Raw genomic sequence first — 26,708 nt, forward strand, 5'->3', positions numbered from 1 at the left:
GGGTGCACTTAGTTTATGGCACACACAGCCAGCCGCACAGCGTTTTCTTCACTCTTCCACTGGCCCCAAGGAACAGTCTGGGACAGGAGTGCCCAACCTTTTTGAGGAGCGAGGACCACTTTAGCGACTTGGTAACCAGTCACAGGTCACAATGAGCAGAGCGGGCAGATGATCGGTCCGTGTCTGCTCTGCATATGCAGACACGGACACAGACCGCTCTACTCTATGGGCCCTTCTGTTTTTTTTAAAGTGGATTGGCGAGTGTAAAAAGAAACACCAGTCAGATAACATCTGCTGCACTATAGAGGTGAATGGAGGGTCTGATTGGGTCCACTTGAAAAACAGACAGACGGACCCTATCTGACCGATCATGTGAAAGGGGCCTAATGCCGTGGACTTTTTGGCGGACTTTTTGGCGGACAATAAACTGTAGAACTGAACAACTTAAGGATTCTTCAACTTTATGGCAGCAAAACACAAAAGGGAATGTCCCACAGGATCTCTATGCTAATTGAGACCTGTACTCCTTCCAGAGTTTAGAACCTATACACAGTCCCTATTCTTCAGCACTGGGGTTAATCACTCGCATAGCCACAGGATCATCAGTTGCCTCCTGCCAATATTCACCAGGCTCTTCCCAGTGAGGGAGATGTAGACTCACCACTGCAGGACAGCTGGACTCTTTCCCGCAAACTTCCTCCTGCTCTCTCTCGTGAGCTTCTCGAGGCCCCACTTGATCCCTGGAGTCAAGCTTGCAAATTGCCCCCTTGACCCCCCCCCCCCGCTAAGCCTAGCTGGGACCTCGGTGTCTTCGTAATGGCTTCATGTAGACATTGTAGCCACACACACACAGGGGTCTCTTCCAGCAGGACTGGACTCAGGAACTATGCACCATGCTGCTCATGCCTCAGACTATTTTGAGCTCTCGCCACCAACTGGGCACACCTTCTCAGGAATTGGTTAGCAGCCCTAATTAATCAACCCCTGCTCCTCCTGGTTAGTGGAGACAACTAGATTTACCTGGCAGCCTACTCTACTCTAGGAGGGTGCTACATATATGGGAGGCCCAGGCCATCTCCAATGCTAGGTCCACTCCATAAATGCCAACGCTGTATCCCATATACTGCAACACTATGGAAAATCACAAACACAGCAATTTGTTACATAGTTTGAATAAAGACACCAGTCCACCCAGTTCAACCTCAGTGAGTGTGGGTGCGTGTCTACAATTATCCCTATTTATTTAAGGTACCCATATAGTTCTGTCAATTTACACAGCGCTCCACACATACACCACACACTCACATTGGTCATTACCCTCAAAGAGCCCACAATCCAAGGTCCCAACTCACATTCATATACCAGGGCCAATTTTGGACAGAAGCCAATTAACCTACCAGCATGTCTTTGGCAGTCAACTTATTTCCATCTGCAGCCTTGTTCCTTTCCATTCACAACCAAAGGTCAGAGGTGAGAGCCAAAATATACCAGTAAACTATAAGCCTTTTCTATAAATTCCATTTTTGCCCCTGTGCCTGCAAAAACTGGCAACATAAGACCCAATCCACCTGACCATGATTTTTACCGTGGCCTGACTGACTGATTTGAATATTTTTGTAACTGCTGAACTCCTGGGATTTTCACACACCAGACTCTTCAGCTTTTTACTCAGACTGATGCAAAAACAATTGAACATCCAAACTGAGGACGGAAAAGCCTTGAGAGAGGTCAGAGGAACTTGAGCAGTCTGCTTCCAGCTGACAAAAAGGTTCCAATGGATCAATAACTACTCTTTAACTGCGCTGAGCAGAAAAGCTCAGATGTCAATTCTCGAGGTAGATGGTCTACAACAGTAGAAGACCACTTCGGGTTCCACTCCTTTTAGCCAAGGACAGAAAGATGAGGCTGCCTTGGGCACCAGTTCACCAAAACTGGACAGTTGAGGACCAAAATTGTGGCCTGGTGTGATGATCCTTGAGGCGCAAAGATGGTCGGGTTAGATTGACATCATGGACCCAACCTGCCTTTGCAGCAAAAGATCTGGCTGATGGTGTAATGGTGTGGGGATGTGTTCTTGGCACACTTTGGGCCCGTTAATATGACTCATAGACTCATCTCGTGAGTGCCGCAGCTTATTGTTGCTCCAGTATATTTTACATCACACGGTATAATTCTTTGTCTCTATATGAAGGCTTTCTACTCTCTGCAGACCTGATTTTAGCAGAACTTGGAAGATAATTACTATTGCGGTGTATAATACTAGAGACACTAGGGTTGAATTAATGATAGCGATAAACTTAAGTGATACATCTGGAGGGTTTAATCTCTCGGCAGTTGCCGTTTTAATCTATCGGCTTCTTTATCATTACCTGGATTTTTCTTTTAAACGTTGAACTTTAAATATGCATTTATTCAACTTCTTCAGTCGTTGGCAATCTCTCCAGCTCTGCACAGTGTTTATAAAGTGTCTTCATCCGATGGGCTCATCAAGGATTGATCTTGCTTCAGTGACAGATGATGGCTGGCAGAGTTTTAATGTTTTATGAAGCCACATTGAGAGTGTATTGCCTGGGAAGGTCGGGTATGCTTCTATTGGGGCCTCATTTACACTGTTGTCTTGGGGTGCAAGGGTGACCCTTTTTTTTGGGGAGCTGCACCCCAATGCACATTCAAAGCACATGTGCAAAAGTGCAGCCTGCCTCATTTTCACCTGCCTTGCTGTGCATTTCAGCCTATTCATTTTTTGGATGGGTTGTCTAATGCGATGCGTAAACAAGTCCAGTGCAGTGTTGTGGTGTGAATGGGCCCTCAGACCTCTGAGAAGTTGAGGTGACCACCCTGTCCCACCACCTTCTACTCCCTATTCATAATTTGTAGACTGGGATCCAGGGCGGATGATGAAGCAGTACAGCTGGCCCTTCTGTACCTGGTCCAGATTCCATCAGTTCAAAATGGGGGGCCCGGGTACCTGTGCAGGCAGGCCGGCTTTACTGCCTTGTGACTCTTGTGGATCCCCCACAGTGCTGCAGGCTTTCTTCCTGCGGCTGAGGGAGGCAATATGCAGCTTCACCGCCTGCTTTAACCCCACACTAATGTACCACAACAGCGTGTTTTGCACACTGTTGCAAGGCACTTGCAGAGCAGCACTATTTATGTGAATGGGTCTTGTTCAATGAGGGCATATTTTTTTTCTGCCATGGCTGCATAGCATAGTGGCCAGGGTCGTAGATAAGGGGGTACCACCTGTCGTCCTGTACGGGGCCCAGGCAGCAGGGTGACTGTTACGGCAGGGGGGCAATTACTGGAACCGATCCCCTGTATGGCTCTCTGCAGCAGCTGAAAGCTGGCTTCTCTCCCTCCTGATGGCAGCTGTAGAGAGAGCCATACAGGGGATTGATTCCAGTAATTGATCAGTCATCCCTGTATTCGTTTATAACTGAAGCATTAGCTGTAGGGCCCCATGTCAGGTTTTTTGAAAGATAAATAGTGCATTTTATATACAATTATATATAGATCAGACAGGAAAAAGACAGAGGGACATTGTTCCAAATCAGGGACAGTCCCTCGAAATCAGGGACAGTTGGGAGCTATGATGACTATACTTGGCTCATGCACAGCACAGGTCCCATGACCCAGCCTGTGCCTTTTCTGTTGTACCCCAATGCCATATACTGAGGGGGAAAGACTAAGCCCAGACCTACCTGCTATTCTGGAGTGAGACTATAGTAGTAGCTGGTTTGTAGTGTGCTGGGTTTGTGTTTTGAATGACAGTCCTTGTTCCAGCTCTCCTTCATGCACAATGCAAGCAAACTGCTAGTTTCTCTGTTCCCTAGAATAGCTGTTTTTTGGCTCAGTCTTTCCTTTCAGCAGTGCCCGGACAAGTTCATCTAGCGCCCAGGGCAAAGATGCCAAATGGTGCCCCCCCCTCCCAAAATGTATGAGCATTTTGTGTCAGCACAAATCCCCTCCCAAAAAATTTCAGCACTAATCTGCACGATTCCCCCCAAGTATAAATTCCTTTTGCAAGCCAAAATTCTCTCCTAACGGAAATTCTCCCTCTTCCAGTACTCCTGCCAGCTTGTAGGTGGGCACTTTATGCAGTGCCCACCCCCACACCTCACATGATACCATAGACTTTCCTCCTGCCCACCCCTGCCTTCCAGTATAAGGAAGTCTTTTCAGCACATGGCAGGGGTGCTGTCCTTGGTGCTGAAGCTCCTCCATAAATTGGGCTTGCGCCTGGGGTGGAGCTACAGCCTGCACAAAGTGAACAAAAAATGCAGTTATTTGTAAACCACTGCAGAAATCTAAACAGGACCAAATGTTCTGGGTCTCTGGGGATTCAAGAGAAATTTCAACTCCTGGTGACCAGGCTCCTGATTGGTTGCCCTTATTTGCAGCAATTCGTACACTGTCTTGTTGAAGGAGCCCATATCGCCTTCTCCAGCCTCTGTTATGTTTGAAAAAGAAAGTTTTTAAAAAGCTTTCCGAATATACATCACAGCTAAAATTCCCGTGTGAAATCTTTTTACCTGCCAAATTGTTTGTAATTTTTTATTTACCAAGTTTTGCAGCCCAGGCTTCCCTTGCCAGACAGCTAAGTCAATTCCTGGACACCTCTGCAGACTAGATGAACTTGGGCAATTAAGTCAGAGACACACCCCCAGTCTATGTTTTGGAAATAGAGAAGCCGGATATCGATAAGGTTGCCCCTCTGCTCTTTAAGCATGTGCAGACAGTGCAAAGCAACCCAGTCCTTATTGGCTCAGAGTGCTGACCCTCCCTCTCTCCGACTGAGTGCAACACTAATCGGGGGAATACTAAAGCCTGAAATGCATTAAATGAATTGGGGGGAGGGAGTTGGTTTGGGCTCCAGTGCCCACTTGCTCCCCAGGTGGTGGATGAAAAAACAGAGGAGCTCCAATCGTATAGTATGTACTGATTGTGTTTTACCTTTTAACAATAAACCTATCAGTACATACTATACGATTGGAGCTCCTCTGTTTTTTCATCCACCACCTGGGGAGCAAGTGGGCGCTTCTCCCCCCTCCAGGCATACGATTTGGATAACACCCGGTTGGAGACGCTGGACGTATCAGCGGTGTTGGATGCCATCACTACACGATCCCTGCAGAGGGCTAAATCTGCTTGCGTGCAAGACCTCGCTAACAGGGAGATCCACCACTGAGGGTGTAAGGGTCCACCTTTTAGCACTTTTTGGATTTACTTCAATTGAAAGTCACATCTATTTATTCCTCTCTTCTCCCTTCATCTATACGGAGTACGGCTTGATGGAAAGTGGATGTGTTTCCCCACTTTCATGAAGTTGGCATACACTCATGGAACTTTTTCCTACTGTTCAGTTTCATGGACTAGATTCACTGTTTTCACTACTGATGTATCTTGCCTTGATTGATGTTAGATCGATGTGACCATTATTGGTAATTTGAATTTTTCACATACATGTTTTGGTACACTAGTGTACATTTATTTCATGTTTTTTTTATTTTCATTTTGTGCACTTTGATTCATGCACGTTTAATTTATTTAATTTTTTATTCATTTAATGTTATCACTTGTATGTACAGGCTGTAAGTGCACTTATTCAGATCTATTAGTACATTTTACACAGATATTGCTGTTTTGTTTGTGCAGCTACAGTTCTGTTTTTTTGTATAGGTTTTCTAGCATGTTTTTTTTATAATTTTTATTATGGGAAGTGGCCTTATTCTTTAGGGGTGCTCTGACTTTTTTTGGGGGGGGAGGGGGCGCTCTTGACCTTTCATTCTATGGGGGGCCCTCTGACTTTTTTTTTTTTTTTTTTCTTTGGGAGCGCTTTTTACTTTTTTCCACGGGAGCGCCAACTTTTTTGTTTTTTCTTTAGCGCAATGTGTCTGTTTTTCCTTTTGGGGTGTGGATTTTTTGGGGCTCTGACTTTCTCTGGACACTTTTTTTTTTTTTTTTTTTATTCTTTTTTACTTTTGCTCACTGACTTTTCAGGGTTATTAATCTAGGCAGCCAGAGACAACCACGGCAAATGGTTTTACTAAAATGTGATCAATAATAGCAAATGGCAGCCTGTGTTTTTCTTATTACAGGTCCTCTTTATTTAGTTTTTGGTTCTGTAACTGCCCCAAATTCCCTCATTTCGTTCTCCGATAATTTCTGTAGATCGTTTCTATTTTGGTAAATAATTCTGTGGGTCCAAAGCATGATCCGTGTTCACATAAATATTTATTGGCTGTATATGACCGGATCAGATCAGTACATGTAACCTCCACTACGCCGGTTATCTTGGCGTTCGCGCTGCGCTTGTAAAACCGCGGTGTTTCTCTAAGCCTGAGACATTTTTATTTGTCAGAAATTACAGATCTGAAAACGGCTGTAAATGGGGCTCTCTGCGTCCATTTTATATACAACAGCGACACCTGCAGGATCGTTCGTATGTAACACCGCTGAGCCATTCCCTTCCCGAAATTCATTCCTCGCCCTTCAAACCAGATTGTGACCTGCCGGGTAACCCACAATTCACTTACTGCTTTGTTCCTGGATTCCGATCCATCGAGCGAGGAGGTTCAATTCGTATGAGATCTCAGCACGTTCGGCGTTAATGACCTGTGATTATCCTGTGCGGCCATCGTCCGCTTTCCTTTAGGTAGAAAATTGGTGTTTGCCGCTTTAAAGCGGAACTCCGGTCAAACATAAGGACACCTTTTAGCACAGCATAGTAGCTTTGCTTAAATCCTATCTGGATATAAATCCACTCTGTGCACCAAATTCCTTTGCAAACCCAGTTATTACCTTGTAAATGTAGCTGTGACATCATCGCCGAGCTGTACAAAGTCTGTGCAGAGAGAAGATCTCTGGGAGGGGCCCCAGCAGACCCCACCCACTACAGGCTGTCTGCAGAAAACGATAGGAGGGGGCCGAGATGTGAACAGTCACTATGCACAGAGAGCAGAGCTGTGGGAGGGGCTGAGCAGGCTCCACCCACTACAGGAAACCTCCAGGAGGGGGCGGAGATGAAACCAGTCACCCTGAACAAGATAAGAGAGCAGAGCTGTGGGAGGGGCCCAGCGGGCTCCACCCATTACAGGCTGCCTGCAGAAAACGGCAGGAGGGGGCGGAGACCAGACCAGTCCCCCTGCACAGGGAGAGGGGGCAGCAGTGGGCGGTCTTTTTTACAGGAAGTCTCACACTGGATTACTGCACAGATCTGGAAGAAATACACAAATCACACCGAGGTTCAAGAAGAATTCACATGACCAATGGATTTGAACCATTTTATATAATAGAATATGCTTACTATTATATACTATACTATATAATATATGCAAAATATATTATATAATATGTAATAATTTATGTAATATATAATATGTATTCTATATTGTTTATGGAGTTCAGTTTTAACATGCTTCTGAAAAATTTAAATTACTACAGTGAGGGGAAAAAAGTATTTTGGTCCCCTGCTGATTTTCCATGTTTGTCCGCTGATAAAGAAACCATCGGTCTATAATTTTAATGGTCGGTTTATTTTAACAGTGAGAGACAGAACAACAAAAAAAATCCAGAAAAACGCATTTCAAAAAAGTTATAAATTGATTTGCATTTTAATGAGTGAAATAAATATTTGATCCCCTATCAATCAGCAAGATTTCTGGCTCCCAGGTGTCTTCTATAGAGGTAACAAGCTGAGATTAGGAGCACTCTCTTAAAGGGAGTGCTCCTAATCTCAGCTTGTTACCTGTTTAAAAGACACAAAACTGTCCACAAAAGCAATCAATGAAATTCCAATCTCTCCACCATGGCCAAGACCAAAGAGCCGTCCAAGGATGTCGGGGAGAAGATTGTAGACCTACACAAGGCTGGAATGGGCTACAAGACCATCGCCAAGCAGCTTGGTGAGAGGGTGACAACAGTTGGTGTGTTTATTCACAAATGGAAGAAACCCAAAATAACTGTCAATCTCCCTCGGTCTGGGGCTCCATACAAGATCTCACCTCGTGGAGTTTCAATGATCATTAGAACGGTGAGGAATCAGCCCAGAACTACCAGAACTCTTGTCAATGATCTCAGCTGGGACCATAGTCACCAAGAAAACAATCCGTAACACACTACGCCGTGAAGGAATGAAATACTGCAGTGCCGGCAAGGTTCCGCTGCTCAAGAAAGCTCATGTACAGGCCCGTCTGAAGATTACTAATGAACATCTGAATGATTCAGAGGAGAACTGGGGGAAAGTGTTGTGGTCAGATGAGACCAAAATCGAGCTCTTTGGCATCAACTCAACTCGCCGTGTTTGGAGGAGGAGGAATGCTGCCTATGACCCCAGGAACACCATCCCCCACCGTCATACATGGAGGTGGAAACATTATGCTTTGGGGGTTTTTTTATGCTAAGGGGACAGGACAACTTCACCGCATCAAAGGGACGATAGACGGGGCCATGTACCATCAAATCTTGGATGAGAACCTCCTCTCAGCTAGGGCACTGAAAATGGGTCATGGATGGGTATTCCAGCATGACAATGACCCAAAACACACGGCCAAGGCAACAAAAGAGTGGCTCAAAAAGAAGCATATTAAGGTCCTGGAGTGGCCTAGCCAGTCTCCAGACCTTAATCCCTTAGAAAATATGTGGAGGGAGCTGAAGGTTCGAGTTACCAAATGTCAGCCTCCAAACCTTAATGACTTGGAGAGGATCTGCAAAGAGGACAAAATCCCTCCTGAGATGTGTGCAAACCTGGAGGCCAACTACAAGAAACGTCCGACCTCTGTGATCGCCAACAAGGGTTTCTCCACCAACCAACGAAGGGGATCAAATACTTATTTCACTCATTAAAATGCAAATCAATTTATAACTTTTTTGAAATGTGTTTTTTCTGGATGTTTTTGTTATTCTGTCTCTCACTGGTAAAATAAACTGACCAATAAAATTAGACTGATTTGATTCTTTGTCAGTGGGCAAACATACAAAATCAGCAGCCGAGCAAATTAAAATTTTCCCTCACTATACTTCTTCCTTCTGCCTACTGACACCAAGGCCGGAGCACTCTTCCCCCCCCCCCCCCCCCCCACCCCACCCAGCACCAACACTGGGGCACCATTCCTCCTCCTGATCACAGGTCAGTCCGGCCCTCCTAAAGTCAGAGAAGACACTGAATTGGCCCTTTTTGTTGATGAAGTTTGAAGACCCCTGGCTTGGAGCATCCCTAAAAGGTTAATTCATGTCCGTCCATCTCTTCCAGAGAATCCAAAATTCCAGAGCCCCCTGCTGGACACAAATGGAAGGAGGTCCGTCATGACAACAGCGTCACCTGGCTGGCATCGTGGACAGAAAACGTGCAGGGAATGGCGAAATACATCATGCTCAATGCAAATTCCAAGCTAAAGGTACCGGCTGGATTAACCATTTTATTTCCCTATTTTTCCAGAGCCTTTCCCAGCTGAATAACTCTGGCTTTAAGCTTTTTTTTTTTTTTTTTTTTTTTTTTTTTTTGGGCACCTACAAGGTGTTTTTAGAAAAAGCCTGTCTCCTGCCAGCATCTTGCAAGCAAGGACCCTTGCAAACTGTGTGGAAGCAGTAGTCTCACTGCAGAGGTCTGATATACCCTTTGTTGAGTCAAACGTATCAGCAATGCTCATGTTCCCACTGATTGGAGAGCTCAAGCTCTAGCTCGAACTCAGCAGAAGGGTGTGCCAGACCTCTGCAAAGACACCACTGCTTTGCAAAGAGGGCAATATTCTTTGCATAGGTCAGACACGCACCCCCGCCCCCCCCCCCCTCGCTAAGTCAGAGCTAGAGCTCTCTGAGCAGATAGCTAAAAAAAGGTGGTTGCAGGGTTATAGGTCTGACTCAATAGGGGGTGTGTCAGACCTCTGCAGAGAGAACACTGCTTCTACACAGAGAGCAAGGGTAGTTATCTGCAGCATGCTGGCAGGGGACAGGCTTTTCTAGAGAAGGATCTTTGCGTGGAAGCAGTGGCTTCTCTGCATAGGACTGACACGTCCCTTGCAGAGTCAAACTTAGCAAAGCTTATGTTTCCACTGATTGGAGAGGAGTTCTAATATAATATATAGTATAGTATTATATAATTATAGTTCTAGAGGAGTGTGTGCCAGACCTCTGCAGAGAACACTGTTCTCTCTGCAGAGGTCTGGTGGGGGCGTGTCAGAGCAGGTCTGACACGCCCCCAGCTGAGTCAGAGCTAGACTTCTACCTCAGTAGGGGCGGAGCTGTCAGATGTCTAGAGAGATGCCACTGCTTTTGCACAGATTGTAAGGGCATCCTGGCAGGGAACAGGCTTTTCTATTCATAATGTGGCTGCTTTCTAAATGAAATGAATAGGCTTTAAATTATGTGAAATGGCTGCATACAGAGAATTGAGCTGTAAGGTTGTCTATGTACATTAAAATTGCCATGGCATTTCTTAAAGGGATATCCCACTGTACAGCGGGGGGGCTTTCATTTCTGACATCTTTAAAATTTATAGAATGTCATAGACCCCAATTTATCTAGACATGTCTTCAATGAAAATCCTTTAAACGTATTTTAAATCTCTCAATCTTTGTATCGGCCTCCTGTAATCTCCTACAACAGCACACGTCACACTGGGAGAGGGGGGGGGAACACTAAGAGCCAATCAATATTTACTGCATTGCAGGGCTGATAGTTTACAGGAGGAGGAGCCAGGCCAGAGACAACCTCATCAGTGAGCTGCTGCTCTTTTATCGTCCAATCGCAGGCTAGGTAGAGCTGCACAATTCTGGCCAAAATGAGAATCCAAATTTTTTTTGGTTAGAATAAAGATCACGATTCTCATGGTGGAACATCATCTTTCATATTCTACAAAAATTGGGCTAACGTTACTGTTTATTTTTTTCATTCATTAAAGTGTATTTTTTTTCCCAAAAAAAAATGCATTTGAAAGACCGCTGCACAAATACAGCGTGACATAAAATATTGCAACAACCACCATTTTATTCTCTAGGGTGTCTGCAAAATCTCCATCTCTAATCTCCATCTCTAATCTCCATCTCTAATCTCCATCTCTAATCTCTAATCTCTTCTGTCTCTGGGGGGGGGACGTTCTGTTGGGGGCTGTAACCCAGAACTAGATTTTAATGTATCCAGGTATGCCAAGCAACTGTGTAGAATATAACCTCATCTATCCTCTGCCCCTTCCCTTTGCTTTCAGAGCTGTCCCCACAGTATGAACGCTGTTTGCATTCAGCTGTGTCTGAGTACTTGCAAAAATTCACCAACTTCCATTTTATACATCAGTTAAACATCTACCCCCGATGACGTCACGTGAAATGCGTACAGCGGAGCCGTAACACACACATGTACGAGCCGCGGCCATCTTGGATTCCGGCTTTGGAAAGTTCTTTGTACACACTGAGTGCTGGCTTGCTTCTTGTCTAATTCTTTCTTCTCTTCCATGATGACTGTGTATTGAATTCTGGTTATTTTGAGTCAAATTCATTCCGAGAGGGCCAGTTTGTGGAGACGATGCTGGTGGGGTTTATAAGCTGGGCCATTGCCGGAGTGAAGTGACCATATGGTGTGGAATATATCAAGCGCCATTTGACCAACTCTTGATTTGGGGGTCATTCCTATCTGGTGAGCCCCCCCCCCCACCTGTTGCACTAGAGTGGTACGCTGTCATCTGAAGGCTTCTGGGACTCGCGTTTATCTCTTCACTATTTCTTATGAGGATCTCGCTTCTCCTCGGCTCTTCATTGGGGGCGGATTTTATCATTCGTTTAGAGAATGTATTTATTTTTATCATAAGGGTAAAGAATTACAGTTCCCAGCATGCCCAGCAGTGTCTTGTCTCCAGCGATGTGTAGATCAGAATGGGAGATGATCCTGCGAAAGTTACAGCGCACTGATCTTCCTGCACTGATCACAGCACATTCTGCTCATTGCCCCGCCGGGACGCATAGACTGTAAATGAGCCCATGCATCTACTCCATAGCCAAACGGGAACATTAGACATCTTCAAATATTACCAGCAAAATAACTGCCTATAAAACTTCTGCTACCGAGAATATGTACAAGTGGAAGGAACCGTCTTGCTTTGGCAATGCTGGGCTTTAAAGTGGATCTTAAAGGGGGTCAGCCCACCAGAAAGGGTCTGGTAGATGCAGGAGGGTTAAATCCGAGTTTTCATTGGTCTATAGGGGACTCCTATGGTGAGATCTCTGGGCTGGGTTCCAATATATATTGTGCACATTATCAGTTGCAGGACAAGGCCATCCAACACCCAGGGCAAAGATGCCGAACTGTGCTCCCCCCCCCCCCCTTTTTAGGCTGCATTCATACCTGAGCGTAGCGTCTTTGAGTGCTTTTCTGGGGTTTTTTGCACGTTTTTGGTGCGTTTATGCGCGTTTTGTATGTAGCGTTTTTGGGCTTTGGCGTTTTTGTTATTAGCCAATAGAGAAAACTTATCTGTTGCATTATTTGGTTTTTTTAGCATTTCCATTAGCTTTTATTTCTTTTATTATTCATTTTATTATAATTTTTTTTTTTTTTTCGTTGGGGTAAGGGGTTTTCGAGTTAAATTGAGTTTAGGGTTAGGATTAGGAGTTGGGGTTAGGGCTATTATATTTATTTTTTATTATTATTATACGAATAGTAATGAATAAATGTAAAATGAATACACAAAAATCATAAATTAAATAAATCCTAAGTAACAAATAATTAACCCTTAACTTTAACCCTTACCCCAAAAAAAAACTTAACACCCTAACGCAAAAAAAATTAATGTATTTTTTTGTTTGGGTGTTTATTAATAATAATGTATTTAACATTTTTTAAGGTTAAAGGTTATTTATGTATTACATATTATTCGTTTATTTTACTTATGATTTTGTTATTTTTGTATTTTGTTTTACATTTATTCATATATTATTACTATTTTTAAAATTTTTTTTCATTTGAGCACAACATCGCGCAAAAAACGCATGCAGAAATGCGCGAAGGGCGCGTTTCCATTCATTTCTATGGAAATACAAACGCGATAAAAACGCCCAAATCTGCCCGATTCGAGCGACAAAAAAAAAGCTCCAGAACTTGTTTGAGCTTCAGGTGACTTGTAGTGGAGATGTGAACCGTCTCCATAGAGAATTGATTTTTTTTTTCTCCTTCAGCTTTTTTAAGCTTCAAGCAGATAATCACTCAGGTGTGAATGGGGCCTTAAAGTTTTGGGTTAGGGCGCCCCCATTCCTGCACTAAACAACTGCAACCAGGGCAGCCACACCTTGTCCATGCCTATTATGCATGGCTCCCAACATTCCAACTCCATTTTTTTTTTTTTTAATTCGACTTAAATAGTGCAGAATGGAAGCGCAGGAGCTGGAAGAGCATCCACCACATGAAGTGCCCCTCCAAGCTCCTCACGTTTCCTCCCCGGTCTAGGGTAACAAAGGTGCCGGCTATGGGAGTCCCCATTCCAGCATATTGGAATATCTTTACAAAAGATGCCCCCACACTTATGACCTCAATCCTTTGAGATATATTTTAGAGAAGTTTAGTCAAGACCTGTATTGGAAGTCCCCACCTGTGACCATACGTCTTCACCCTGTTTGGACTTGGACTTAGACTTTACAACAAAGCCCAGTCGGGGCAAAGTGTTGTCACAGGGGCCTGATTAAAGGCTGGGAATTCCAACAAACTCTGAATTAATTTACCTCCAAAAGATGGGTCATTCATGTGCGGCCTCTTCTGTAAGGAGGAGCTGGAACAAGCAAAGGAAGGTGCGCACACCTAAAATTCCCAGGTGGACAGGAAGTGGTCTCCAGAATGATCCAAGACCTATAAGAAACTAGAGGCTGACTCAGCCCACCAGACTCCGCTTGCAACTAAAGTATCAGTTTTGTGAATTGGTTTCTAAAGACCATTTTACACAATACACCCATATTTGGGGTATAATATGGTGCCAAGTGGACCCCACCCAAACAGCGTGTGGGGGGTTCTTCTCCCTCACAGCAGCTGTCAGATTTCAAATCCTCATGGCTGTCTGCACAGCTGATTCACAGAGGTCTGTGAATGAATAAACTACAAGTCCCATCTTCCTCCATGGAAGATAGACTTGTAGTTCTCAATAAAACACAAGTGCAGTGGTTACCGCATTGATAGTCCACTGCCGCCGCCTCCCATCACGTCAATTCTACTCACGAAGTGTAGTACACTAGAAGCGGTTCCTGGGATTCATTGGGCACAGGGAGTACTCTCTACAGCACAGGTGTCAAATGCAAGACCCAGTTAAATGTGCCTCTGTGGAGTCGCAACACCCCCTTTTTGCCGCTTCCCCTGGGGTCTCAACATTCAGCAGACCCCGGCAGCGGAGTCCAGCACTCCTCTGATCCTCCTCCAGACCCTGCAGTTTTGCTTCCCAGATCTGCCCCAGCTTCTTCCCGGCAGCTGCACAGGGTAAGGGGGGGTGCATTATGATGTAAGAGAGGGTGTAAGACTCTTGACGGTGGTGGGGGGTTGACATCTGATATAAAGGGGGGGGCTGCTCTGGACATCTAGTCTTAACAAATACAACCGGTCCTTTGAGGGCAACTGTAATGCTGACACAGCCCGCAATGAAATTGAGTTTGACCCCCCTGCTCTACAGTTACACTCATCCAGATGGATTTTGCCCTATGTAAGATGTGTGCACCACATAGGACTCAGCAGTTATGATGGGCAGTTGGGCACCCCCTGAAGCTTATGGGGTGTGTAGAAGACCATCACCAGTATGTCTTGTGGGAGCATCTGCAGTTAGGAAGTGTGCCTGCTGCAACGCCCTTTAATGAACAGGCGCACAGTGGGGAGGGGGAGAAAGATGGAGCAACACGGATTCCTCCAAGCACCAAAGGCGTGGGGGATAGAAGCAGATGAGCCCAAAAATCTTCACAACTGACTTTGAAATCTAGGGCAGGAATTGCCAATATATGATGACTCTCACTTGTGTGTAAATTTCAGGCTGAAGGTCCCCTTATTATGGTCCCCTTATTATGGTCCCCTTATGGAAGGTCCCCTTATGGAGGTCCCCTTATGGAGGTCCCCTTATGAAGGTCCCCTTATGAAGGTCCCCTTATGAAGGTCCTCTTATGAAGGTCCTCTTATGAAGGCCCCACTACCACCTACATCCCTGACTTTTGAGAAACCCTGCAGTACAGAAAACAACTCCATGGAAATGGCCTTACTCAGATAAGGTGATAAAAATATCGATGGATGTGTTCTGGAGAGGTCTATAATGGAGAACTAGTTGACCCTATTGATTTGTCTTCGCACATCCCTCAGCTCGGTCCGTCACCATTCCCAGGTCACTGACGCCAGCTGACTCCGAAGGTTTATGTGCATTGGCTGAATAATTGATGGATGGCGTCAACCCCTGAAAGCGGGTGCAGGTGTCGCACATCTGAGCGTTGGGACGGCAGAACTTCGAACCTTTCCAGGGCTGCAGCTGACAAATGTCCTGAGCTGGAAGCACCAGAGAGGTGCTTTGTGCGCCTTTTTATTACCACTCATGAATGCCTAATGCTCGTCGCCGGGGTAGACCTCGGCAGGCGGCGAGCGCTGATTTAAGTCGGGGGGGGGGAATGAGCTGTACTGGCTTCTGTCGCTAAGCAATGCTTGCTCATGTATTGCCACGGATAATAAAAATATATATACGCATCGCGCGCCGTCAACTGCTCCCAGAATCCCTTTCAAATAATGAATGGTTAAGCTGCGACAAACAGCGGAGTTTTTCAGGGGTTGACAAGCCCGGCAGGAGAATTAGAATTGCATACAGTAAAATTGGCTGCCTCGATCTGGCGGAATATCACATTATTAAACCCTTTTTTTTTTTATCGGAAGGAGAAAGTTTAGGATTCTGACTGGAGAGACTCTGCAGAACGCTTTATTCTGAGATTAAATCCTGCAATATGATTAACCCCTTCTGTACTATGGTACAACAGAAAAACAAACCTTCAAACGAATAAAATATACAGAATTTGTTTTACTGGAGGAGAATTTACACCATCAATGGGCTTCTATTTCTGTCTGCGTAGGGATCACTGCTCAACCCAAACGGCCCATGTAATCCAAAAGTGAAAAACAGCCTCAGCCTGCAAGTCTCCATTAAGCCACGCCTTCTGACCTGTTTCGCTTTGACTAAACCCTGGTGGGCGAGGCAAAATGCATCAGCGGGCATGGCTTAATGGAGACCTGAGGCTGCTTTTCACTTTTGGATTACATGGGCTGTTTGTGTTGTGCGGCGATCCCCAAACACACATTTATTGCTCTCTGGATCAACCTAAGGATATTGCCAGCACCCTGTTAACTCCGAGGCAGAAGTTAATTCCTGCTTGGAGCAGCACCACAAGCTACAGCCATGGCCAAAAGTTTTAAGATTGACGCAAATCGCAACATCTGCTGCCTCGGTTTTTATGATGGCAATTTTACATATACTCCAGAATCCTATGAAGAGTGATCAGATGAATGGCAATTAATTGCAAAGTCCTTCTTTGGCATGAAAATTAACCTAATCCCAGCCCCCCCCCCTCCAAAAAAAAAAAAAAAAAATTCCACTGCATTTCAGCCCTGCCACAAAAGTACCAGCTGACACCTCATTGATTCTCTCGTTAATAATGGTGTCAGTGTTGAAGAGGACAAGGCTGGAAATCATTCTGTAATGCTGAGTTAGAATAACTGACTTGGATGCTTTAAAAGGAGGGTGGTGCTTGAAATCATTGTTCTTTCCCTGTTAACCATGGTTCCCTCCAAGGAATATGTGCAGTCATTGCTTGGCACAAAAAGGGATTCACAGGCAAGGATATTGCTGCTACTAATACATTTATTGGAACATCAAGAACTTCAAGGACAGAGGTTCAATTGATGCGAAGAAGGCTTCAGGGCACCCAAGAAAGTCCCACCATGACCGTCTCCTACAGTTGATTCAGCTGTGGGATTGAGGCACCACCAGTGCAGAGCTTGCTCAGGAATGGCAGCAGGCAGGTGTGAGGACATTGGCCTGCATAGTGAGGAGAAGACTTTTAGAGGATGGCCTGGTGTCAAGAAGGGCATCAAAGAAGCCCCTTCTCTCCAGGAAGAACAGCAGCAGGGACAGACTGATATTCTGCAAAAGGTACAGGGATTGGATTGCTAAGGACTGAGGTAAAGTCATTTTCTCTGATGAATCCCCTTTCCGATTGTTTGGGGCATCCAGAAAAAACCTTGTCCGGAGAAGAAAAGGTGAGCGTTACCATCAGTCCTGGGTCATGCCAACAGTAAAGCATCCTGAGACCATTCGTGTGTGGGGGTTGCTTCTCAGCCAAGGGAGTGGGGTGGGTGGGGGGGGGGCCCTCACTCACGATTTTGCCTAAGAACACCACCATGAATAAAGAATGGTACAAAAACATCCTCAGAGCAACTTCTCCCAACCATCGAAGAAGAGTTTGGTGAGGAACAATGCCTTTTCCAGCATGATGGAGCACCTTGCCATAAGGCAAAAGTCATAACTAAGTGGCTTGGGGGAAAAAAAAATTGAATTTTTGAGTCCATGGCCAGGAAATTTCCTTAATCCCATTGAGAACTTGTGATCAATCTTCGAGGCGGGTGAACATAAAAAAAACCTCCACAAATTCTGACAAACTCCAAGCATTGATTATGCAAGAATGGGGGGCGGCCATCAGTCAGGATGTGGCCCAGAAGTTGAGTGACCCCAATGCCAGGGGGGAATTGCAGAGGTCTTGAAAAAGAAGGGACAACACTGCAAATATTGATTCTTTGCATAAACTTCATGTCGTTGTCAAAGCCTTTGACACTTATGAAATGCTTGTAATTATTATACTACAGTATACCATAGTAACATCTGACAAAAAGATTTAAGACCACTGAAGCAGCAGACTTTGTGACAATTATTTGTGTCAGTCTCAAAACTTTTGACCAGGGCTGTTCATGGGGCTGCAAGGACTTGTATCTCTCTCAATCAAGTCCCAAGATGTACACCGCTCTGAAAACTAGTACAACCCCCGCCTGGCGGTGAAGGAGACCTGACTCTTTTCTGCCATTCAGGAGCATTTACAGGTCTTGTCCCTCCACCAGACTGAGACTGGACAGTGAAATGAGCAGCAGCAGACTGAGGAGATCGCCTCTTGTCACTCTGCTCTTTCCTTTATCAGCTTCCTCCTTGCACTGCAGCAAAACAAATTGGTTCCTCGTGCTGCTTTCCCTCTGAGCTCTGCTGTACTGAAGCGGCAAGAGGCCAATTACCGAGAAAAATTCAAGTACTTGGATTCAAACAAATGAATTTAAGTGGTTGTAAGACCTTTCATATACCCAGTGAAGCGACTGGCCTCAGGTGATGCACAGAGATGAAACCAATCCTCCTACATACATTGTACCTTTTTATCTGCATGTTTCTCTTCTCTACAGCTTTTTACAGCTTGTTTGAGCTTTCAGAAAGCAGTCAAGGAGCTGACAACACTCTGCAGAGTCTGCAGTGAGGAGAGTCATGAGAGCTGATTGGATGGAAGGGGCACACCACCCCCCCCTTTTCACACAACGCACAGAAACAGAGTTGACTGTCAATCACAGGCTGCGCTGGAGCTCCTCTGTCACCTTTTTTTCTCTTGGTGTCAGGAAAACTTGTCAGAATGCAGATGCATTATAAAGCAGAGGAGCGAAGCAGAAATTACACTTAAGTGCTCTGGAATGAGACAAGTACACAATATAGATGGATATGCTTTGTTCATATTTCATGTCTGAGGTTTACAAACGCTTTAGGGATGCATGGACGTGCAGAGAGGTGCGCTAGTTTGTGTTTTAATACCTGCCTGGAGTTCAGCTTTAAAGTGTAAATCTCTCAATTGAAGAATGAACAGTGCATATCCCTCTCTGAGTACCAGCCCCAATCCAAAGCATGGCGTGCGATTTGTCTCCCCTCTTCCCTCTATCTACATTAGTCACTTTTGCTAGGTTATCCTAACCCCACAAATTCTTGGGAGATGGCCCGCTTCCCCTCCAGCACACAGAAGGTAAATGATAGCCCCAGCTGTGCATGTTCCCCTATGAGACTATTTGGTGCAGGGGGTCTCGAACTGACGGCCCTCCAGCTGTTTCAAAACTACAAGTCCCATCATGCCTCTGCCTGCCTGTGGGAGTCATGCGTGTAACGATCAGCCTTGCAATGCCTCATGGGGACTTGTAGTTTTGCAACAGCTGGAGGGCCGCCAGTTTGAGATCCCTGATTTAGAGGGGGTATTCCTTCCCTTCCCTCAGGTCCCAGATTACACTTGGCTCTTCTCTGTGCTGTGCAGTGTGTGACATCAGATCCCTGCCTGCTGGAGTTGAGAAAACACCTTTAATCTGTTTTGGAAGCCTGTAGAAGAGAGGGCTACAGGTAAACAGGTACAACTTATGCAGGAGGATTGGTTTAATCCAGGGGTCTCAAACTGGTGGCGGAACTACAAGTCCCATCATGGCTCTGTCTACGGAAGTCATGCTTGTAACTGTCAGCCTTGCAATGCCTCATGGGAATTGTAGTTCTGCAACAGCTGGAGGGCCACCAGTTTGAGACCCAATCTGTGTATCAATTGAGGCCAGTCACTTCATTGGATATATGTAAGGGTTTGAAACCACTTTAACCCTTCCATTCAGTTTTCAAAAATTAGAATCCAAATGTTGGCTTTATAAATTATGATCGAGCATTTTTATGGGCTTTTTTTTTAGGGGGAAAAAGACTGGGAAAAATACGAAGTCGCTAGAAAACTGAAGAGCCATGTTGACCACATTAGGAGAACCTATAGGGAGAACTTTAAATCCAAAGAGATGAAGATACGACAGAGGGCGGTGGCCCTTTACTTTATAGATAAGGTAAGAGGGCTCTATGATGGGTGAAGTAGCCTAAGATTTGAAGGCCAGATTTTGATCTGAGGTACACCATGAGCTCCCTTTAATGTACCCTTCTTAACTGCTCCAAGGAAATGCCTTCAAGTGTGGTGGTACGAGTGGTAATTTTAGCATAAGTCGCACAAGGAAGGCAAAAGGACAACTCCCTATGTGTTCCCTACCCTTGGTCATAGGACTGCATTGCCCAAGTAACTGCTCAGGTAGCTGTGAAAAGGTCATATGAAAGCACTCTGCTCAGGGTGCCATTTTAGCTTGTTACATCGAGGCAGGTAGGAAGGTTGGAACCCAGCCAAGCCACCATTGGAGCAAGGGCCTGGTTGTGGTGCTAACTACTATGACCCTGGGTGCTACGTCCCTAAAATAGTTTGACACATTTTGTATGAAAGTTGAAATAGTTTCATAAATTTAGCAAAGGTGAATAACTGCGCTATAAACCCAATATAGTATTACGTTTAGAAAGCAGAAAGTCTCAAATGGGCATATTGAGTTGTGCTAAAAACACCCGTGAAAAGATGTTGAAAGAATTAGATAAATGTAATAAAAAATCCTTTCAACGGTATCCACACCATCCATCACCATAAAGTGCGCAATCCTTAAGCTACCACCTCCACTCTAAAGAGTGCTCGCTTACCAGCTCACATGGACCTCCTATTACGGAAGGTCAGTGGCACTTGTGCCTCAAAACCCATCCAAGGCCTGTATCCATCCAGGGGAACCTGTGGGGCATAGAGGTCCACCCTCAAGATGGCACGATCACGGGAGATCCAGCTCGCACGGACCTCCTATTACGGAAGGTCAGTGATGCTTGCGGCTCAAAACCCAGCCAGGGCCTCCATCCATCCAGGGGAACTTGTGGGGCACAGAGATCCATCCTCAAGATGACAAGATCACGGGAAATCCCAAATATAAAGCTCCCAATAGTGTAAAAACCCTCTAAAACCTTAATTGTATCAAATAATTGCACTTACATCAAGAAGATTTTAAAATGGCATTTGTAATACACAAGAGGGCCAGCTAATTACATAACAGCCTGTCCTTCCATTATCTGAGAAGCGTGGTGATGTCAGTATGTCGCTCCGACCGATGTGTTTCATCACACAATGACGTCAGCGGCACGAGAAATCATTGTGTGACTACACACGTCGGGCAGAGTGACGTTCTGGCGTCACCGTGCTTCTTGGATCCTGGAAGGACGGGCTGTTAATACACTATCCAACCGGCTAATTCACATCAATTTAGCCATTGTAATTCCAACACTGTGGATCACTCTGAGGTGGGTAATGAGTAGAAAACTTCATGACACAAAACGGGTCAAATCGAAGTTTGTGTTGAACAAAGCCAAGGTATCAAAAGAAGCCAACACATTTCATGTGTAGGTATGATAGTGCTGGTCTAATAGAAGTGAGGCGTTGATAATTGAATATATCATAGAATTCAGTTTTCCTTCACAGAGGTTGATGTGAGGGAAGGTGCCGTGTAGGTGGACCTTGCTCTGGTCTCGGGCTGCTGCCTCTCTGGTGGTCTCTTTGGAGAACATTCAGGGGATGGAAAAACTCTGGGGGTGGGTATCGATTAACGCCCAGTACAAAACACAAAAAGGTCAGTGTTTATTGAACAAAGGAATCAAATGAAGCCAACAAGTTTCGGGGGAAATGTCTACCCCTTCCTCAGGCCTGAAACTGTCCGGCTATGAACTTATGCAAGAGCTTAATCCAGTCTGTTAAACCTGGACTTAATGCAGGCTGTTGGCCTACTTAGGGTGCATTAAAGTGATTCTAATGCTTTTAATAAAAAAAAATGTTTTACTTGTAATGGTTTTGCACAGAGCAGGCCCGATCCTTTTCTTTTTGGATTCCTCGACAGTGGTTCTGGCTCCTCTTCTCCCCCCCCATCCCCCCCCCCCCCACCACCAGATGAGTATCCCCAATAGCAGGCTTCTTGCTATTGCCCCACTTGAGCAGGCTTGCTCCCGAGCCGTGCTCCTGTGAATGGACGTTGTGTCTTGGCCCGTTCCGCTCTCTCCTCATTGGCTCACTGGCTGTGATTGACATCAGCAGGAACCAATAGCTCCTGCAGCTGTGAGCCAATGAGAGAGAGAGACCCAGGAGAGCCACTGCTCTCATGCACATCAATGGATTGAGATGAAGAGGGGCTTGGAGGGGGGTGGAGCACCCAGGAGGTTTTTTTTTACCTTGCATGGCTTGATCCTCTGGGTTTCTGTTGCCTTCGCTCCTCACTTACTGGAATTTGTCATTGTCAGCTGGCTCTGAGAGCGGGTAATGAAAAGGAAGAAGGGGAGACGGCGGACACCGTCGGTTGCTGCTCGCTGAGAGTGGAGCACATTAAACTTTACCCAGAACTGGACGGAGAGAAGAATGTGGTGGAGTTTGACTTCCTGGGTAAAGATTGTATCCGGTACTACAACAAGGTTCCTGTGGAGAAGAAGGTAATGCTGCAAATATTTCCCCTTCCATTTTCTGGTTTTAATACTCTAATAAATGACCAGCTTGCCCTTTATTCCTGATGGGGAACATACCGGTGGTCAACGTTGAAGGACCTTTGGGTTTGATGCCAGTTTGTTTTTCTTAAGATACAATTGTAAAGGGGGTCCTATACGTGTATATGGGATTGTATTTTTTTTTTTTTTTTTGGTTAAACTAGATGTACTTGTGTCTTTTTTTCAACCTATGTAACTATATCCACATGTTAATGACAGATGTGTGTGAATGCCTAGGCACTTGGTCTAAAAACGTGTTGTGAGGAGGCCTTAAAAACCCATGTTGTGTGTACACAGTAGTGTCATCCAGCCCTAAAAAAGCATATAGACACAAATCATCCCAAACAGAAGGGGAAGAGGAAAAGCAAGGGCTTCTAGAATGACAAACACGTCACTAATAAAGTAAAAACACTTTATTCTTAGATATAAAACATGATAGTTAACTGTGGTTTCTAGTGCCGGACTTGCTCATAAATGTTATAGCTAGTCACCATGGACTGGCCAAAGATATACACATACATGTGGGACACATACAACATAGAACATATATTTCAAAAACGTCCGGATGCCAGGCATATTGGTACAGGTTGTACTCACTCGGACAATGCCGATTACTCAGCAAGTGCTGTAAGTAAGGCAACCAAGTACCAACCCCCTGGTGGGTCGAGACGAAGTTATGCAATAGCATTATGAAACGCGTTGATGCCACTTCCGCCCCGGACACCACGCTACGACGGCATCCCCCGCTGTGTTGGCGAACCTCTTGGAAAACAGACGGGAAATCCTCCCAGTTGATGGGCAGAGGGAAGGCAGTGATGGCCAGATATCTACGGATCTGCACCAGCCCCTATGTATGGGGAGGAGCGGTGGCTACAAGGCATCTCAGCATTGATCTTCCAGACGACACCCGGTCGTAAAAAAATTTTAAAACATTTTTAAAACATTTTTTTGACACAAGGCTATTTGGATAACTCAGATTTTTGAGATGGGAATGAGGAACACCTACTAACAAACGTATGTAGGCATAGGACACGCCCCCTGCCACACCCCCTTAAAGGAGAATTAACCAAAAAAGTTAAATTCACAAGAACTTTTTTTTACCACTCCTATTCCTTTATATTGGCTTTTAAAATGTACAAATGCAGCAATTTAGAAATCAGATGAAAGGTTTAGCGCTGGGAAACACTTTTTGAAAGATAAAAAGTGCATTTTATATACAACTATATAGATCAGACCGAAATGAGGGACAAATGAGGGACAGAGGGACATTGCTCCAAATCGGGGACAGTCCCTCGAAATCAGGGACAGTTGGGATGTATGGTTACACTGATCTGGTCTGAGTATCCAACTTCAGAGATATGTGCCCGGGTCCGATTTTCATGAATGGGGTTTATATCCACTTTAATTCGGAGAATGCATTTTTTTTTTTTATCCACTTTAAGCCAGAGGGTTTCTGTAGCAGATCTTTACAAGTTTTATTGTTCCCGGCATATACAATACCCTTTGGAAGAGACAAACAGTCTAAAGTTCTCTCTGTAGTTTCAAGCGACTTTTTTGATCGATCGCCCCGTTTTTTTTTCTTTTCTTTCAGGTGTTTAAAAACCTCCAGCTGTTTATGGACAACAAGCAGGAAGGAGATGATCTATTTGACAGACTGAATGTGAGTGTTTTCCCGGCGCGGAGCTGTCCGAGGGGCTGATGAACACAGATGTATTAAACCTGGCAGGTGTTGGCGAGACGGCTGTCTGCAGAGCTGGCGGAGGACGAATCCCGCTGAGAGGAGCCTGGAGCCCCCCCCCCCCCGGTGTCGTCCTCCCCGCTCACAGAAGAGGAACGGCGCTCATATCAGGGAGAGGATGGGGGGGGGGGAGATACAATGGAAGATCGGTGATCCCTTCTAAACGGGCGGCATGGGATGTTCTGCTGGCTTTAGGGGCAAAAATCGGCGAGGTGTCAACAGAATGCCCCCTGTGCCGTCTGTTTAGAAGGGATCACCGATCTTCCATTGTATCCCCCCCCCCCCCCGCATCCTCTCCCTGATATGAGCGCCATTCCTCTTCTGTGAACCGGCCCCAGCCTGGGCGGCCAAGTAATTGTACTCTTCCCCCCCCTCAGAAATTATCACTTATGGCATTCTTCCAGGTCCAGGGAAGACGGGATTGGCATTGTTCTGCAAATGTAGCCGTCCCAGTGTATGAAATACTGTCCACACCGGGCACTCCGATTACACAGACAAGTGCAAGTTCATCTTTGATTCCTTCAGTTATATTGAAGGCTTATTCGACGCAGCGGCTGGCGTGCGGTCCAGCTGGATCAACGCAGTGCTGATGCGGCAATATCGGCAAAGAAACATGGCTGAAAAAAGACCAAGTGGTTCATTGAGTCTGCCCATTTTTTATATATATATATATATATATATATATATATATATATATATATATATATATATATACATATATATATATACACACACACACCTATACACCAGGGGTCTCAAACTGGCGGCCCTCCAGCTGTTGCGGAACTACAAGTCCCATTAGGCATTGCAAGGCTGAATGTTGCAAGCATGACTCCCACAGGCAGAGAAATAATGGGACTTGTAGTTCCACAACAGCTGGAGGGCCGCCAGTTTGAGAGCCCCTGCTATATACCCTATGTTGCCAAAAGTATTGGGACACACATGAACTTTAATGACATCTCAGTCTTAGTCCGTAGAGTTCAATATTGAGTTGGCTCCACTCTTTGCAGCTATAACAGCTTCAGCTCTTCTGGGAAGGCCGTCCACAAGCTTTAGGAGGGTGTCTATGGGAATGTTTGACCATTCTTCCAGAAGAGCATTTGTGAGGTCAGGCACTGATGTAGGACGAGAAGGCCTGGTTTGCAGTCTCCGCTCTAATTCATTCCAAAGGTGTTCTATCGGGTTGAGTTTAGGACTCTGTGCAGGCCAGTCAAGTTCCTCCACCCCAAACTCGCTCATCCATGTCTTTATGGACCTTGCTTTGTGCAGTGGTGGGCAGTCACATTGGAACAGGAAGGGGCCGTCCCCAAACTGTTCCCACAAAGTTGGGAGCATGAATATGTCCAAAATGTCTTGGTATGCTGACGCCTTAAGAGTTCCCTTCACTGGAACTAAGGGGCCCAACCCCTGAAAAACAACCCCCCCACCATAATCCCCCCTCCACCAAATGATTTGGACCAGTACACAAAGCAAGGCCCTTAAAGGCATTGATGAGCACCGGTCAGCTATGACTAAAGCCAGAAGGCCAAAACGCGCTGGCTTTTTATGTCTTTTAGTACACGTTTTAATCGATGTACTGTGTAGCCAGCTTTTGCTGATTGAAGAATGGAGGTTTGTAGAGACCTTTCAGGCTGGGTGTCATGACCTTGAGGCTGATGATGAATTCTATGGAGGTGGTAGCTCAGATACACCTTCAAAGTTCCAAAATAAACCTTCACCTTTTTAGACAAAAATCCTTGCATCTGCCCTCAGTATAGTGATGATGGGGGATACTACAAAGCAGTGATTGGGCTATGAGGAGCCAATCACTAAACCCAAGCACGGTCACATGGAGAGTGTACCAGCTTCAGAAGTCTTTGGGGGGTTGTCTGGGTGTCCTTATAAAGGCATACTTTGTGACATTTTGAATGATACTGTGCCTTAAAGTATTCATACCCCTTGGAATTTCCCACATTTTCTCATGTTACAACCAAAAACGTAAATGTATTTTATTGGGATTTTATGTGATAGACCAACACAAAGCGGCACATAATTGTGAAGTGGAAGGAAAATGGTAAATACAAATATGTGAAAAGTGTGTGTGTGTGGGGGGGGCATTTGTATTCAGCCCCCTTTACTCTGATACCCCTAACTAAAATCTAGGGTAACCAATTGCCTTCAGATGTCACCTAATTAGTAAATAGAGTCCACCTGTGTGTCATTTAATCTCAGTATGAATACAGCTGTTCTGTGAAGCCCTCAGAGGTTTGTTAGAGAACCTTAGTGAACAAGCAGCATCATGAAGGCCAAGGAACACACCAGACAGGTCAGGGATAAAGTTGTGGAGAAGTATAAAGCAGGGTTAGGTTATAAAAAAAAATCTCCCAAGCTTTGAACATCTCACGGAGCTAGTATGGCACAACTGCAAACCTACCAAGACATGGCCGTCCACCTAAACTGACCGGCCGGGCAAGGAGAGCATTCATCAGAGAAGAGCCAAGAGGTCCATGGTAACTCTGGAGGAGCTGCAGAGATCCACAGCTCAGGTGGGAGAATCTGTCCACAGGACAACTATTAGTCGTGTTCTCCACAAATCTGCCC

General features: G+C 45.3%; 1 protein-coding gene across 1 annotated transcript in view; it reads left to right on the forward strand.

Moving 5' to 3' along the window:
- Positions 1-26,708, forward strand: part of LOC141112835 (DNA topoisomerase I, mitochondrial-like) — a 125,821-nt gene that overhangs the window by 82,658 nt on the left and 16,455 nt on the right. The window contains exons 10-13 of the mRNA XM_073605917.1: positions 9,251-9,395; positions 19,714-19,857; positions 22,154-22,339; positions 23,982-24,050. Of these exons, the coding sequence (XP_073462018.1) occupies positions 9,251-9,395; positions 19,714-19,857; positions 22,154-22,339; positions 23,982-24,050 (544 nt within the window). The remainder of the gene's footprint in view (positions 1-9,250; positions 9,396-19,713; positions 19,858-22,153; positions 22,340-23,981; positions 24,051-26,708) is intronic.

Source organism: Aquarana catesbeiana, linkage group LG11 (genome assembly GCF_042186555.1).
Source record: "Aquarana catesbeiana isolate 2022-GZ linkage group LG11, ASM4218655v1, whole genome shotgun sequence".
Taxonomy (NCBI): domain Eukaryota; kingdom Metazoa; phylum Chordata; class Amphibia; order Anura; family Ranidae; genus Aquarana; species Aquarana catesbeiana.